At 39.0% G+C, this 17301-nt stretch overlaps 1 protein-coding gene across 4 annotated transcripts in view; it reads right to left on the bottom strand.

Annotated features, from left to right (window-relative positions):
• Positions 1-17301, bottom strand: part of tenm2b (teneurin transmembrane protein 2b) — a 341968-nt gene that overhangs the window by 80411 nt on the left and 244256 nt on the right. For 2 of the 4 annotated variants that reach the window (XM_043221673.1, XM_043221675.1), the window contains exon 1: positions 3674-4008. The exons of the other annotated variants lie outside the window; for them this stretch is intronic. Coding sequence is in view for 1 of the 2 variants with exons in the window: in XM_043221675.1 (XP_043077610.1) it covers positions 3674-3689 (16 nt within the window). In the remaining variant the exon portion in view is untranslated. Of the gene's footprint in view, positions 1-3673; positions 4009-17301 lie in introns of those variants that run through there. 4 annotated transcript variants of the gene reach the window in all.

Raw genomic sequence — 17301 nt, 5'->3', positions numbered from 1 at the left:
CGTTCCAATCAGCTTGCGTCCTTTTTCCTACTTTCTTTCTGTCTGTCTGAATCACTGGCATAACAAAATGGAATTTATTAGTCCGTGCTCTCACATTGTCTCAAGTGTTAACAAGGACGTGTTGTTTTTTTCCTCTTGAGCAGTTTATTTTCTGAGAATCTCAGACGGTGAGGCACTTCTAATCCATAAGCAGGGATTACTAAATTTAACTGAAGCCTTTGAAGTTACTGCACTAGATTTGGTCACAGACACACCATATTGTCCAGAGTTTTGCACAGCAGGTCTCAGCGGTAATGAGTTTATGAATCGGTGGCCTCGCAGGATGAGATTATCAGCAACATCTTGATTAATATTTCTCTCTAAAAACACAGAATATTGTCATTGTGTAAATATCAGAAGCAAGCTTCAGCGACAGAGACTCACTCAGCGGACCTCATTCCACAACTTCTGCTGCTATAACTGGAGACACAAGTGCTGTCGACACGATGAATTATTGAAATAAGTTGTGCCTAATCTAATGGAGATCAGGGTTGTTCGAGTGCTGGAAGGCAGATGTCAGTCAGAGCTGGCACATGTGACAGCAGTGTGTGTAAGTGTCCAGAGGCGATGAGAAGGGCCCAAGGGAATAGCTGTCTTGGGTCATTAGTGAGGAGAGGGCTAGTGGGCAGGGTGGTCAGCTCTGTATCAGGCTGGACAAAGTGGGTCTGTGATGGATGACACGTGGGGCGGACAAACCCTCGAGTCCGGTAAGGATCAGGAAGGCTACACTGAGGCAAGCTAGGCAATGCTTTGCATCATCAGACCCCGAGGAGAAGAGCAGTGGCTGTTGTTCAGCACAGCTCCCCCTATAGAGTATCAGTGCTGGGAGTGATGCAACTCCTGTACAGCTAGGGAGCTATTACAACATGCACAAGCACTTAAGAAGAAAAAAGCAAAACAAACTGAAAATAACAAAGCAAAAATGGATCCAATTTTAAAAGCATGCTTTTCTGAAGCACATTATGCTATTAATCAGCCCACTTTAGTTACTGCTGCTAACTCAGACCATTTTTATACAACATCCTGCGAATGATCTGAATGAACAGGAGAGTGTGATTTTTAGCAAATGTGTTCATAAAGTGGACAAAATGGATTAGCTTTTATTCTTACGCGAGCTTGAGTGAATCGAACACTTCAAAGTATTTTTTATCTGTCATGTTTCTTTGAAAGAAATTGTTAAATTGCACAAAAACATGCAGATCAAAATCAAGGTAAACACTTCTTACAGTCAAATGAAATGAAAAAAGATTCAACTGAAAGCAATTAAAAGCGAAATCATCTCTGTTCCTAACATTTCTTCTGGGCTGTCATTACTGCGACAATCAGCACTATGAAGTGTCATTAAATCAGCAACATTCAATTAACTTTGAAATTTCTTTAAATTCTATCATATATTGCTAATAGATGTTACAAATAATTATATGTAACAACTTTGATATATATATATATATATATGTGTGTGTGTGTGTGTGTGTGTGTGAGTGTGTACATATGTACATATATTTATATAACAGTGTGTAGGTGTTTTTGCTTTTTTAATGCCATACATATTTAATCCAACACTAACACTAATCCAATCATGAACCTCTGAAGATTTATTAAAAAAAAAAAAAAAACATACATCCTCTCTAGTTACCGCGTTTCACTATTATAAGTGACCTGGCAGCAACGTTTTACCATATTTTTGGACAACGTCCATAAAACTGCATTAAAACAAGCCAAATGCACAGATGCTCCATAGACTTGCACGAGAAAAGAGAAGAAGCCTGTTTGAGAAAATGGCGGATGGCAAACATTAACTACGGTAGGACTGACGGAAACGTTTTTGGGCTTTTTTTTTTTTTTTTTTTTTTTTTTAAATATGGTCTTAGCCATGGGTCTAGATGGATAAGAAACACAATTCCCAAGTGCACGACAGAATTAAGTCTTTAAAGACGGCAAAAATACATTGTATCGCTGCTTGGGGAACACTGAAGTGTAAACAAGGAAAAACTGCTCTGAAAACAGTGTGCATTGAAGTCTAAATGAAAATGGCTTTATAAATATTAATATTGTAATGAGTCATGTTTTACTTTCCAGATGAAAAAATCTCGCTCAATAAGACGCTTAATTAAAACGATTGTTGGAATGCTGTACATTAGCATGACAATGATAAGTGCTACAAAACCATCCGTCTTTATTCTGCGCATAAAGCTCCATACATTCAAAAGAGAGTGAAAGAGGAAAAGCACATAGCTGTAATTAACATGAAGAAAAGACAGCAAACACTAATTCCATATGACCTACTTATTCAAAAAGCATTTCTGGACTGCCTCCGGTTATAGCAATACTACATCAAAACAGCAAGTTCAGATGGGTTGGCTTTCCAATCATACTACGCTTTCATTTAAATTCCTCAATGAGAACCAAAACTAAAACTTATACAACAAAGCGTGAAAGTAGAAACCATGGCAGACAGACTAAACTTAGTCCAGACTAAACTCCCGTCCATTAGTAATGATGGAGTGGGCCTTTGAGACACAGGCCATTAGGCCGGAGGAGTGTGTGCGGAAAATGGGCACCATTTCTCACGCACTTCCTCTTCGACAGCACCAGCGATGATGCTCAAAGCATGGGCAGGAGCGAGGGAGTCAGGGATGAGCAGAGGATGAGAGAGATGAGTGTGTCCCTGGAAGCGGACAACAGTGACGGGAGAAGGAGTGCTCCCTCGTCTCTAACCCTAGATGCTTGAAATGTAGGCCAGGGAAGAGAGGAAGGAAAATGAAGGGCCGCAGAGGTAATGGCTCTATGACTTTCCATAAATCATGAAAAATGGCAGCATGGCAGCATGGCGTCTAAGGCTGGCGATGCCGTAATGGTGAGATTCATCTTGATAAACAAAAATAAAGCAGTAAGAAAAAATGCCAATTACTAAGCTGCCTGAGATATCCTGATAATTACAGTATGGCAGATGCAAACTTTGATTGCAATCAGGATGCCACAAGTCAAACTTTACATATGGGTGTGTCTCCTGACATAATCAAAACTCCACAAATATGAATTAGCCCTATCACACATCTGAGACTCATCAGACAATGATTACATTTAACAGGCGAACAATGTCAGTCCGAATAGAAATGCAACTTGCTGTGGATTGTTCTCGCGACACTAACGCTTAGTCAAGGCGAACGGTGATTTGATTATAACGGGTAATATTTGACTCGGTGAGCTAAAAAGCATTTCGGTGCCTAATTCAGTCCTGCACATATGCGCGCTCGCAAAATAACTACTAAATAATTCACAGAGCTGTTTACGCTGCCGTGCGGATTAACACGTTTCCGTTATGAGTCCCAGACGCTTGCGTGAATAAACCCAATTAAAACTGTTGTTCCCTTGTTTACGTCTACATAAGTTATCTCAGCATAATTGTTACGAAACCAAAAATGCCATACTGCACAGTGTCCGAATGCATCGTTTTAAGGCTCGCGCGCGCATCTTTATCGGCAGGCGCGTCTGCGTTTATCGCTGAACTTAAACGCCTCTCCTCAGGAAAAAAAAAAAACGCCGCTGAAAGTCAAACTCTCTGTGTCAGTGAGAGGTAAATGTATCTAATATCGATACAATTAGAGTCTTCTGTCACGCGAGAATCTCTTACCTTTCCTTTTCTCCATACTGCGTTCACAGTGTCCTCTCTCTTTCTCTCTCTCTCTCTCTCTTTCTCGCTCTCTCTCTGTCACTCATTCATTGTGCCGTAACAAGAGTTCTGCCGGGCAAGAGCGCTTTTTCCTCAGCGGCGCGAATTTTGAATTCCTGTGTCGTATTCGCGTCGTTGTGTTTGTCAGTCTGGCGGCGGAGCTGGAACGGAGCGCTGATGGTTCTACGGAGAGATGCGCCACAGCGAGCGGTTCGGAGACGCGGCGGGCGAATGAACGAGCGTTAGGTTGGTGAGGTGAGCTCATAGCGTGTAATAGTCACCGAGCTGATTTGAATCAGGGCTCCTCCTGCGCGCCCCTCACGGCAATTCTCCTCCCAAAAATATATGCGCTCGCGTTCTGTGCCTCAGAAAACCAAAACTGATCGCATCGGATACGCGGTGTTGTTTTATCGATATTTCATCAGTGACACCGTTTCCAGAGATCGATATTCATTAATCAGGTGCTGAAACATTCATATTTGACATTCCTGCTGCCTTCGAGCCAAAATAAGGTCTAAGCATGTAAATGCCTTGCTGAAACTGTCAATGCTGTCAAGCCTCAGCGGGCAAAGTGTAACGCAGAGAAGACGATTTGCAATTCGGTTTATGCGGTTTAATCAGTAAACACAACTGGGCATTATGCATAGCCTACTTATTAACCTATATATAGTACTTTATATTCCGCTATATTTAAAACAACCTTAACTTTTCATCATAAAGGGACAGCTCTGTTCACCTGCATGTGTCTCCTTCTTCTGTGGAACATAAAAGAAGATTATTTTAAAGAATATTGGAAACCTGGCTGTATGGCAGTGACCATATTCACACTGTATAAAAAGCAAACAGACTTTTGCTGAAATATCTTCTTTTCTGTTCCACAAAAGACAAAAACACATAGTTTTTTTTGGTTTTTTTCTCGATAAAAGGGTGGTAGGATTATAAGCTAGTTTTAGTGAACGCTAAGAATAAACAGGTTTAATGCCATATTTAATATTTTACAGAAATGATAATGAAGCTGTGTATAGAAACAGGCATGCGTTCAGTACATTCAATGGAATGAACAGCAGTTAAAATTTGTTTAGCTAATCAAATGTCCTTGCAAAAAAACTAAGGAAAAAAAACATGAAACTCTAAAGCAGTTTTGAAAGTTGTGAAAACTCTATAATCTCGGATCTTTTTACAGTGTGTTGCAGATCTATCCCTCACAGCCTTGTTTTCATCAGTGTTAAATTCAGTATGACGTCTAACTTGACACTGAGGAACATGTGTGCACGTTTTAAATATGCGCCCATTCGTTCCTAATTGTGTGCTTAATCTGTTGAAAATAACACGTGTCCCGTCACATTCATTTATTACTTGAATCATGTAAACGATAGTTGAAAATTGTGAAATCTGACAGATTGTTTAACAATTTTAAATTGGTTTCAGTGTTTAGCTGCTTGCAATTTACCTCACACCCTTTCACTGTTAAAACCGAAATGTATCACAGAAAATTACGTTAGGGCTCTACCTGCCTTCTATGATTTGAGTGGTCATATCAATCATTTTGAGACTGATACCACTCATTGGGAAACGGGAACTTGTTTTGTCTGCTCGCACGTATTAACCGATTCTTTTTCAAAATGAATAATGGTGGTTGGAACAGGAGTGGAAGAAAATGTTGGGTCAGTTGTGGTAATAAACTAAAGCCGATCGAATCAGTTTCTTATTAAGACCATTATGTAAATGCAGTCTTCCTTATTAATATAGGTTTTAAACTCAATTAAGCGAATCAAGAGTATAAAAACCCATAAGGTCTGTTTGCTGTCACACAATGACAACAGAATCAATTTCCCTGGGTTGTTCCCAAGGATTTCTGGGATGTCACAGTGCCCTCGCCGTGGGCTTGTCAGCTTTGCGCTCGTAACGGTATGGATTCAGTCATGTCACTGGATATTATGATAATACATTACGTGCGAGTTAGACATTATTAAGGAGCACAAAACATTACCCATGCAGCACCTCTAGCACTGCCAGGTGGTGTCACTTTCCTCCAAGACAGATTTGAAGGCACACCCTCCCTTTTAGAGACACCGGCTGCGAACACAAGAAGTGATCTCATTAGAGCTTAATTCAGAGACAAACCGTCTCGTCTAAAACTGACGTTCTTTTGGCGTGGGGATCTATTTGCTGTGTTGCGGTGCCGCGCCTAGACCGTTTCCAAGAACCTTCGCATTGTGCGGTGAGACACTACAAAGCTGCCGACTCTTCCCACGCGCGGGCATCCGTCCTCATTACCCCGGCACGGGCCCTGCTGCCAGCACTCACAGAGAAGCCAACCGCCCAGAGACAACGCAAGTACTGCTGCTCCAGCACTGACAAACAAGAGAGAGAGAGATGGAGAAAGAGAAGAACAATGGAGGAGAGAGAGAATCTAGGAGAGACGGTGGATTTAAAAGAGCAAAGAGAGGAGGCCAAGCTCAACTTTGTGTACGCAATCGCCATAAACCCACTTAAAAACTAGCGGAAGACGTGTCGGCACTGGTGTGGAATAAAGCTCCTTTAAGCTGCAATGGTTGGTGACATACATTTTGTGTATTGTTTTGGAGGTATGCCCATCCCGTCAATCTTAACCCAAGGGAAACTGAGAATGGTGGGCGAATACCTGCCAAAACGGTTGCAATATTGTACGGTATACAGAACAAAAAAGGCATTGTTCGATTTTTTATGGAAAAATGAAACTTTTTCTGTCTTGCTAACAAGGGAAAAGGTATTGATGACAAACACACATGCCGAGCGAGAGAGAGAAAGAGAGCTCAGAAATACTCAGTGCCCTTGGTGGTTCTGTTTCGCAGAGATAGCGTATGATTCTCCAAACTCCTGGGTCTCCATTAGGGGGGAGAGGAAGTCCATCTCAACTGATAGCTTCGCACAGAACCCTTTTTATTAACTCACAAAAACCTACATAGAGACATTTGACTTAAATGAGCAAGTTTGGATACTTGAATACTTTTGATAATGTTCATAAACAGCATCACAGATTGTACAAGTAAACTGTCAGACCTCGAAGACAAATGACAAACTTACCCGCACAAACAAATTATGTTAAAAGGATCAACATCAGTTTAGAATGACTTCACCGGCTATGAATGACATCACCGAATATCACGCTCATCTTTTATTGATGTCGAAATGCAATTCACATGTCTATTTAATGACAGCTGGAGGTTCCTCCATGCCAAAATGGTTTTCCTGCAGGACATTTATAATGTCATTTCATATCGTTGACCTCTGTTATGGGCATCAGCACATGACAGATAAAGAGTTACTAAAATTACTAGCGTATTTGTGTTATTTAGTCTCAACCTTCCATATTATCCTACCTAAATGCATCAAGCCCATGCAAACATTGCTTTGAGTTAATCAGACTTTGTCACGAGAAAGAAAACAATCAATACAATAAAAAATAAAATAGAAACATGTACTCTAGTTGTAGCTGACCCTAAAGTAAAGCACCGACATTTGGACAGTACGTATGTATCTAAATATTTATTAATAATAATAATATCAATCATTAACGTGTTAACAGAATAATAATGTATTTATTAAAATAGTAAAACAATTGAATTCATTTATTTTATTAAATTAGTAAAAGAAAACAATATTAATCAAAATTGAGACCACAGAAACAAAGGGGGAAATACTCTTTGCATGTATTTGTTCGATGAAAAGTGTTCGTGCTGCATGCATGAGCAACAGAGTGTCACTGAACATTAAAAAAAAAAAGCCAATCAGACATGCACATTGACAGCCTTTGTTTCATCTGTTCATCAAAACACAATCAAATTTTTTTTTCTAAGCACGTCTTTGCATCTAAGCAACAGAATTTCTTGTCAAATGTCAGTGCATTGTCTTACACGCTGCCCGCCACCAAGGGTGGTAGATGAGCAAAATTACCCCCCACTACACGAAATAACAGCATTCGGCTGATGGTGGGTTTTAATTCCACACCCTGCTTCAGTCTGTCCTCAATTTATGAACTGCAGAGCAAGTTTGTCCTCAACTTGGGCAGGAAAGTCACAGGCGGATCTAATGCGGCGTGGGCAGAATCTTCCTGAGCTCAAACGCAGAGAGTGGAACCAGAACATTAAGCACTCTAATGAGCCACTCAGGTGTTCTGAGCTGACCAGAATGCTGAGGAAGAGCAGCCTTCGTTCCGCCCAGGACACACTCTCTCTAATAATCCGCTGTCTGTTCAAGCCTGAAACGTAGAAACCGAAAGGTACGACAAACCATTTCTGACCTAAGTTAGCTCTAGGTAAACTTTAACTGACTTCTTCATGATGCTGCATTGACTATTCACAAACAGTCTGCCACAGACAGTCCACTAAATACCTGACATATACAGCACCGGCTCAAAATTGACTGGCTGGCTTTACACAACTTTCTGGAGTCGTACGAGGTACAGGATCATAACGAGCGAATTAAATTTACAACATTAGTGGCATTAAGTCTTTAAATTGAGTTTTTGTGACAAAGGTGCATCAGGTAATTTGGTGCTAATTAAAAAAAAAAAGGTTTTACACAGAAATACATTTTTCAGTGTACAGTCATCTGAATTCTGTACACTTAAATTAGATGAATATGAATTTTTCATACACTCAGCTGCCGCCTCTGTATTTGCTTGTAAAGTACTGTTGTCCGTTGATGTGAAGAGGAAAATTAGACTGTGAAACAGGCTTACAATATCGCTTTATCAAGCATACAATGAAAAAGAGGAAGTAGAAAAGGTCTGAAGCCAGAAGATGGTAAACAAAAGAGGGTTGTAAACATCTGTTTGTCATACACACAGTTGAAATATTTAGTGATAGAAAATATCCTGAATAATTATGTCCCAGTTGCTTCTTTTTTGTTGTTGTTGTTGTTGAATTGGTAAGGGAATCAATTATTGTGTAGAACACTCTAAAACTCACTACTGTCAGTGTAACTTTACATAAAAAGGATTATACTAATCCATGTCTATAAATGGCCATGCAGTGAGTAGTGGCATTGTAGCATCGGTTTTTAAAGTACATAGAGAACAACGACTATAATGCTTGCTAAAGAACTTTTGAAGTTCTTATTATTTTCAGACTGATTACAAAGTTTTTGTATCCTTGTGCTAATTTCTTGTTATTCTTTTTCCCCCTAGCACAACCGTTGGCAGACCAACACTGCTGTGCAATTATTTAAATGGGCTTTCCCATGCAGGCCTATAATTGAGGTACTGTTTCTAAATGGTACAAAAAAAAAAAACAGCACGCAAAAATTGTGCCTCGTCACTTTGCATGTCTTAAGACTGACTTTTCCTGAGATTGAAAGGGATAGCTCACAAAAAAATGAAAATTCTGTCATCATTCATACACCCTTATGTCATTAGAATTCCTTTGTTGCGGAACACAAAAGCTGTTTTGAAAAATGTTTCATTGTCCGCACAATGAAAGTCAATGATGCTCTGCGTAGTTTTGGACTTAACTGATTATACGACGTTATATATCAAAACAGCATTCTTCCACAGATATTTCATAGAAGAAAGGAAGTCATTTAGGATTGGAATGACTTGAACATGAATAAATAATTACAATAATTTTTTTTACATATAGCAAATTGGCCCAGGCTCTACTCATTTACAGTAAATGGGTACAGTCTGGTCAACTTTACCTATACAGCATCAGCAACCCGTGTAGTTCAAATGAACCCAAAGTTCATTGTTCATTTGTAAAAAGGAGCTACATCCATTGGTCTTTTCTTTTGGCATTTGGCTTTAATGAGAAGATCATCACACTAATAAAGGTTGAGTCTGGCTGTCCTTCCCTTCTCTGCCTGCCATCTCTGCACACACTGCATCTCTCCGCAGGGACGCCGAGCCTTCTCCTCATGCTTCTGATCCTGGCAGTGGGCCTATTGTGTGGCAGCATCCTCTCGTCTCCTCTCGTCTCGTATGAGTCTCAAACGCATTCACATTCCAGGAGCAGTCTCTGTCAAAATGGCATCAATGGCTATATAGCACAGAACGGCCTTTGAAAGCACCTCAGCCTCTATTACCTCCCATAATCGAAAGAGACGAGAAAGAGGCAGAGGAAAGAAAAAAGGGAAAGAGAGAGAAAGTCACTGTGGTGTCAGCGACTGGTTTGTTAAAAGTGTCTTTCCCCAAAGGTGCACCAGTCTCTGTTTAAATTCACGTTATCCGCCTCGAGTCTTTTCTTTTACTGTGAAGCGCCTTCTTTTCGTTCTGTTTCTTCCTTTCCCAGATTCGTTTGTTTCTGCTTGGCCCTTTTACGTGAAGCAATTTCTCCTTTTTGTCCTCCCCTGCCATGTCAAAGCTCCCATGCTGGGAACCACTCCCCTATATAAAAAAATATGGCACCAGAAAACCTCATTTTTTTCCTAAATGGAATCTTTCCACACTGCTGGGCGTCAGATAAACAGATCCAATTTGGCCTCTTGCTGGTCGTCCCATAATGAAGTCAAAATGCAATTATCAGTAATGTTTTAGAAAAGAGCAGATATAGAGGAACGGGGTGCAGCGCACATACAAAGCACACACACTCGTACACACCAGCTCTGGGATTCAGTACTGAGACGCCTAGAACTGATGATATAAACAAATAGAGGGGAACACAATAGTCCAATAGCTTGTGTTCCACGGGAGACATTTTCAAGCAACATCATATAGTTTTTCATTCAGAGCAGCAAGATTTGCCGTGTGTAACAGTTCTTTTGTGATGACAGTGAGCAGAAAGCAATTACGCCAGCGTTGTTTGAGTAAACCACGCTCCTGAACGGAATTTGCAAGCTGCCAGGTGCTGTAGACTTTTGCAAGCCTTTGTGCCATCCAAGCTAATAAAATGCTTTTATTATTCTCTGTGCACCCATTTTTATTTTATTTTTTGCTGAATGCAAATAGATCTCTCATTGTTTTTTTTTTTTTTTTTTTTTAAACAATTAAACTGCTTCGTGCACGGGTCCAGAGCAGCAATGAAAGCTCAATAATTTTCTAAATTTGATGCACTTGGGAGAGCTTGAGGTTGTGAGTGCTTATGAGTTTTATTATGTGCAAAGAAAGCGAGCATTGTGCAGAAAACCTTGAATTTACGGGTGAATTATTTATTTGCACTCATATAGTTGAAAAACATGAATTGGAAAGTAATACAAAAAATACTACAAAAACATATGTGTATATGGAATTCACTGCAGGTTTCAGCTGACATTAACACAATTGACATTTATCCACCAAGGTAGATAATTTTTTTCCCTTGCACGATAGTGTGTTATGTCAAACACTTAAATTTTTACTATAGCGCATGATTTGTAAATTAATGCATACTGTCAGCTCCAAATGACATAGCAAACTTGCTAGGTAGCTCACCTGGTACATGAGTGCTCTAGTCCTAGTGACTAGGCTCTAGTCCTGGGAAACACAAGTCCCGAAAAAAGAGCTTAAAGACTTGTAGAAGCAAGCTAAAAAAGTTGCTTCAGCAAATGCATTTCACATTGCATTTTATTTTCAAATATGCTCTGAATGCATCTGTTTTGAATAAAACCTAACTTGGTTCTAATGGACATTTTACTTTCCAATCGTCCCAAAACATGCAAGAAGCAAAGAAATCGGATATAATAACATAAATTCTTTATGGTAAATCTACATGAACGACATGATCCCTTTAATACCAGTCGATATAATGGCTATCCCTAGCTTTTACAAAGAATTACAAGAGAATTAGCTGTGTTTTTTTTTTTTTTTAACTACACTCTACCTACATCCTTCAACTACATCTTCAAAACCTTATGTGCACACTCAGACGTCATTACAGGAGCAGTACTGTTACATTTTGAAACTCTAATTGAAGGTGCCGTACATTCCCACTCCGTTCATCCTCGGGGAGTGTGTCAGAGAACATTGAGCCAAAGAGCCACTTTCCATTTCTTCTATGTTGTACACCCCTGGAGCCCTCACTCCCAGTCCAGATTTCTGCTCATAAAGTGGATGTCCCCGCTCATTAAATTTCACTTAGCTGTGGAACACAAGCCTGGATGCAGGCACCAAGCCGTGCCGTCCCCTCAGAAAAAGGAGGGGACGGATAGGGACCAGCGGGACCGTGCTTCCCTGAGCACTCTGCCAGGTTTCCTCTACATCTCCTTACTTATTAAATGAGAAATACTGAATGAGACTGAAGGCTGGACAAAGAAACAGGCCAACAAAAAAAGCCCCAGAGATGGAAGCATGTACAGGAGAGCAACTGTGAGGGTGTGTGTGTGTGTGTGTGTGTGTGTGTGTGTGAGCGACCCGCTGAGAATTCCAGTACCGTAGGTGTGTGTAGTGCCTGCTAGGCTGCGGAGGAGATTATAGAACAGGTGGTGCACTCTGTAGAAGAGGACACAATGGAGACCAGATACTGTAAAGTTAAACACACACCACAAAACACCGTTCTCAGAAGGCTAGCCGATGGCAAAAGAGGCAGTGGAAAAAAATCCTGAACCGCACACAGGTGAGATCAGCTCGTTGGATGCAGGCATCAGTTTGCAGAACTGCAGTAGTCAATAATCTTAAAAAAAAAAAAAAAGTAGGCCTATTTCTGTCTTTTCGGGGGCAAAAATTATTGGAAAGTTCTCTAGAGTGCATTTGAATAGAAAGAGAGACATTCTGAATAATCCATTGTACCTCAAATGAACCAAAAAGGGATATGAGAACAAACACCATTTTTGAATAAAGAGTTTTATCCCAATTTATCTGGACAAAAAGTTAGTCAACAATACAGTATGTGCCTAAAAAGTAGGTTTAGTCATTTAGCTTCTATCTTTTTTGTAGTACTTACGCTTCAGTTCAGCAATCTGTTCTCAAAAATAACATGGGGAGTATATGCACTCTCAGGAAAAAAGTACAAAGCTATCACTGGGGTGTGAACATTTCAGTACGTTTAAAGCTTTACTAATATGTACTTTTTTCAAAGTACCAATATGGACCGCTTAGGTCCAAAAGTGAACCTTTTGAAAAGGTACAGCCCCAGCAAAACCTTTTGTACCTTTTTTCTGAGTGTGCAAGCTCCATAAATAAAAGCCTCCCAGGTCAACCAGGACTCAAACCTAGGACTTTCTTGCTATGAGGTGACAATGATACCCAGCAAGCCACCACTGCCTCCCCAGTACTTATACGTACCAATACTGCAATAAAATTTATGACATTTTTCATGCATCGTTGTTAAAACTAGTCCTCTGTGATCACTATGACACTATGATCCATTGTTTTTGATGATGCTAATTCTCCGAACACACTGATCACTTGTTTGTGCGGCAGGTTATGATAAACGAGTCATAACTTACTAAAGCTTAATTAAATGCCTTCCTGACACTACAGAGAAAAAGCAGATGTTAACATAAGCTGACATGAGTTGAATGTCAAATTATAAATCCCTTTTCATGTTACAATTTAGACTATAATACATTTTGAGAATCACAAAATCTCAGTCTACAATCAACCCCAAATTCAGCATCCAGACTACGAGAACCCGACCAAAACCAAATAATATTTTATATTATTTGTGTGTCATCTGGATAGTGTTTCAACTGTGATAATAAGAAGATTTAGTTAAGTCAGCATATTAGAATGATTTCTGAAGGATGGTTTAATCCCCAAGACTTCTCTTATGGCTGCTGAAAATTAATCTTTGCCATCACAGGAATAAATCACATTTTAAAATATATATAAAATAAAAAAGTTATTTCAAATTGTAATCAGTTATACTGTTTTACTTCTGTTTTTGGGTTAAAAATGATATAAGACTTTATTCAAAAATATTTTTAAATGTACTGACCCCAAACTTTTAAACCATAGTGTATATTTTATCATTTATTTAACATAAAGACCATAATTAACATACATTTTCATATTATTACATTGTTATTTATTTTTGTTTATTCCTTTTATCTATTCTCTTATATTTTCAAGCATATCTGTTTACTTTTTTCATCTATTCTTTATGCTTCTATATTTCCTTCTGCAAAAAAAGAAAGAAAATAAGTAAATAAATAAATCAACTAGTTGTTGTAATGTAACACAAATAATGTAATTTTAAGTGTCATTGTTTTTGATATTTGTAAATGATCATTTTATCAATTATTTTTTAACATACCGTATCTAAAAACAAATGTGCTAAATTACAGTCAACAATCCTAAAATCCAATCCATCAGCAACATCTACTTTAATCAGCAGGAAAGGCAGTAAAAGTGGGTACCAACCATCTCTGTGTGAAAAAAAAGGCTGTAGGTCATTAGTCTAATGTAATCTAATGCCACCTATTGAGACTGCACTCAATTAGACCATTAATTGGACAGAGAGTCACCTCACCTTTCCAAGTTAAAAAGAAAAATAACTAACAAACAAAAAAAACGCTGATAGCATTCCTTTGACTTCACCCTAATTAATTACCGTGGCACCTGGGGAACATGAGAGCAACATTGCAGACCTGCAGTCATATCTTCCTCCTTGTTAAGGTTACGCTTTAGTGAATATGAAGCCATATGTCATGCAGTGATGCTTTCTATGAGACAAACTTGGAGTAACATGCACTTTAAGAAGTGCTGCACTAATAAAATTGAAAAATGTTTTCTTATGATGCAAATTAGAGGTGCTTGCGAAGATCTACCTGCCTGCAGAGTTTAGTTATATCCCTCTGGCAGAGCAGGTCTTTCCAATTCATTCTCCATGCACAGGGAACTTTGGCAACGTGAGAGCATCAAAAAGTTGCGAAATGCTAAAACTTTATGCAAATGAGAGGCAAATAACCCTGAACAACAGCCAATATCTGTGAAACGAAGGCAAGCCAAGGTTGCAACACTGCTGTCAACAATGCTGGAGTTTTAACTATATTTATATACATATCAGTATATTGGGTTAGGCGTTTGGTGTTTAAATGCAATACCAGCTTCCTAGTGAGTAACAGGTAAAGGTAAAAAAAAAAAAAAAAAAAAAAATATATATATATATATATATATATATATATATATATATATATATATATATATATATATATATATATATATAATATCATATAAATCATATACTCTAAAATAGGTGGACTCAAGTTAAAATTTTCTTTGAAAGTCTTGCTAAGTAATATAATTTCCCAGGAGAAACCAGCACAATTTAATAAAATATACTGGGCTCTCTCAAAAGAAGCACTGAGATATTAAGAACCTCTGTGTGATTCTGTCCTTTATGGCATTTTGTACATATTGTATGATCCGAACCCAGTGATTATTAAATATAAGGATATCAGTTCATAGTATATTCAGTTTATCCCATTCAATTTACAATTTTACAAATACATAATACACTATGTGTAGTTTAGGGATCTGGAGTGGTACTGTATGGAACGATTTTATCATCCGTGGAAATGGCTTTCCTGCATTTTCATGATGTCTATATACCCAGTACAAATTAATAATATTGTTTTGTGCTTCCAGTTTCAACAATTCCAAAAATACACAGATCTTAATCTGTTATTATTAGGAAGTCTTTCTAATAATAGTCTTTATAGGCTACAATGATAGCATTAGCTTTAACAGTATTAAATATAACATTTTCCCAAACTTTAATCAACGTTTTCAACCTTGCTTGGAAAGTTTTCAGACACACCTCCAAATCAGCAATTTCTTCCGCACTGTGGACTCATTCGGCAACACACCTGACTGTAATTTTCAAATGAACCCGTGGACCTCGATAAGCCCCCGACCTTGACATCAGGTGTGTTTGATCGAGTTGCAGCTAAGCTCTGCAGGAAATTAGATCTCCAAGAGTGAGATTGAGCATCCAAGGTAAATGGAAAATCACAGGCCTGCTTCAGTAATGGATGGTAATGTAGTCACAAGCTACGCAGTGTCACAGTGATCCTAATTCTGTTGGTACACACCCTGAGAACTACAAAGGCCCGGCTCAGATCTGTGAAACAATCAGGAGAAGCACAGTGAAGAGAATCTGATTAGCCCCACTCGAGAGTCCAGTCCAGCTCCACCATTATCCCATTACTGCAGTGTGTCCTCTCTCTGCTGCAATTAAGACAAACCTTCAGAGACATAAGAGCTCCATCTCTTTACGGCAAATGCCATCCATCAAACATTTAGCTTCATATCAAGGGAGAGAGGAGTTGAGGCTCTTTATCGGTATGTCCGTTCGCTCCAGAGCTGGTATGAAATCACGGCGGTGAAGTTCTGGCCATCTCTGTGGAGACTCAGCCAGGCTGATGCGTCCTACGGGGCTCTGTGGGGGTCGAGAGGCTTGACTGATGAGATAGGATCTGATGTGTCCTTGCCAGCTGTGGAAGTTTAATTAAAACCTGCAGACACGCCACCGTGGGAAGTGCGAGTGTGAGACGGGAGACAATGCCAGAGTGCGCGAGATTTGTTGTCCAAAACAAGCAGATCGAGATGAGCTAGGCCGTGTGCTTGGCGAAAAGTGAGGCATGAAGCGATGGTGATTTAAAGTACTTCCAGTGGATGAGTGGGGATGTAAATGAAGGTTGTGAAGGGTCTTGTTAGTGGGTAACAAGCCATGGCACTGATGTCACTCCTCAGAATTAGATAAGAGGCGGAGAGGAGACAGGTAGAGGCTCTCGAATTCAAGCGTGATATATGGCAGCTGGATCCGACTGCGAGACTCAATGGTTTGCTCCATCTGTGAGCACTAAAGCTCGGCAAAACACTACAGGTGATCTGCTCAGTTTAGAGAGAGACAGAAAAGCGTAGTCAGGTTTGGTTTTAGCTCAAATTAGTTTTGTTTCCAACTTACAGCTTGATATTTTGGGGAAAAAGGTGACATTTGTCACTCTTTTTAGTCCAAAAAGTTATAACGAGGCATTCCACAAAACATAATTCTCAACTAAAATTGATTTTGGGTTTTGGCCTTTAACTTCAGCATTAACTAACAGCATTTTGGGGGCCCAAAAAAGCTAACTTATGAAAACCGTTCTCAAAGTGCAGGTATTTGAAATCAATTATCATACCATTATCGTCTCTGTGGAAATGACAAAAGTTATTTAATAATTTTAAATGACTAAATATTAAGTAATTCTAAATATTTACAAAAAAACTGTAATACTTTTTTTATGGTCACACCTATTAGTTGCTTATTACCAAACATACCACTAGAATATTAGCCATTTATTAGTGCTACTTAAGTACACACATTAATGCCTAATTCTACATTCCTAATCCTACCCTATACCTAAACTCAAAAACTACCTTACTAACTATTAATAAGCAGCAAATTAAGTAAAGTTGGAGTTAATAATTAACAAGCGTTACCTGTACTAAAGTGTTACCAAAAAAAATGATATGATACTGAAATAACATAAATAGTTCCAGTGACTTTGTAACACCTCCTTATGAGCAAAATCCATCCCTACCTGGAAATAATTCTCAGTTGTTGTTGTCGCACTCAAGAAGATTGTGACAGGAGGGAAACTAGGGAATATGATGAGATATTTCGCACAAACAAAACATATTTACCTGTGTAGTTGTCACTGTCATTCTCATGCAGTGACACCTTCCTACATCCTTTCAGGATGGATGAGGG

This window comes from Puntigrus tetrazona, chromosome 21 (assembly GCF_018831695.1).
Source record: "Puntigrus tetrazona isolate hp1 chromosome 21, ASM1883169v1, whole genome shotgun sequence".
Taxonomy (NCBI): Eukaryota; Metazoa; Chordata; class Actinopteri; order Cypriniformes; family Cyprinidae; genus Puntigrus; species Puntigrus tetrazona.
Note: the sequence above shows the minus strand (reverse complement) of the source record. Positions and strands in the feature narration are given on the sequence as shown.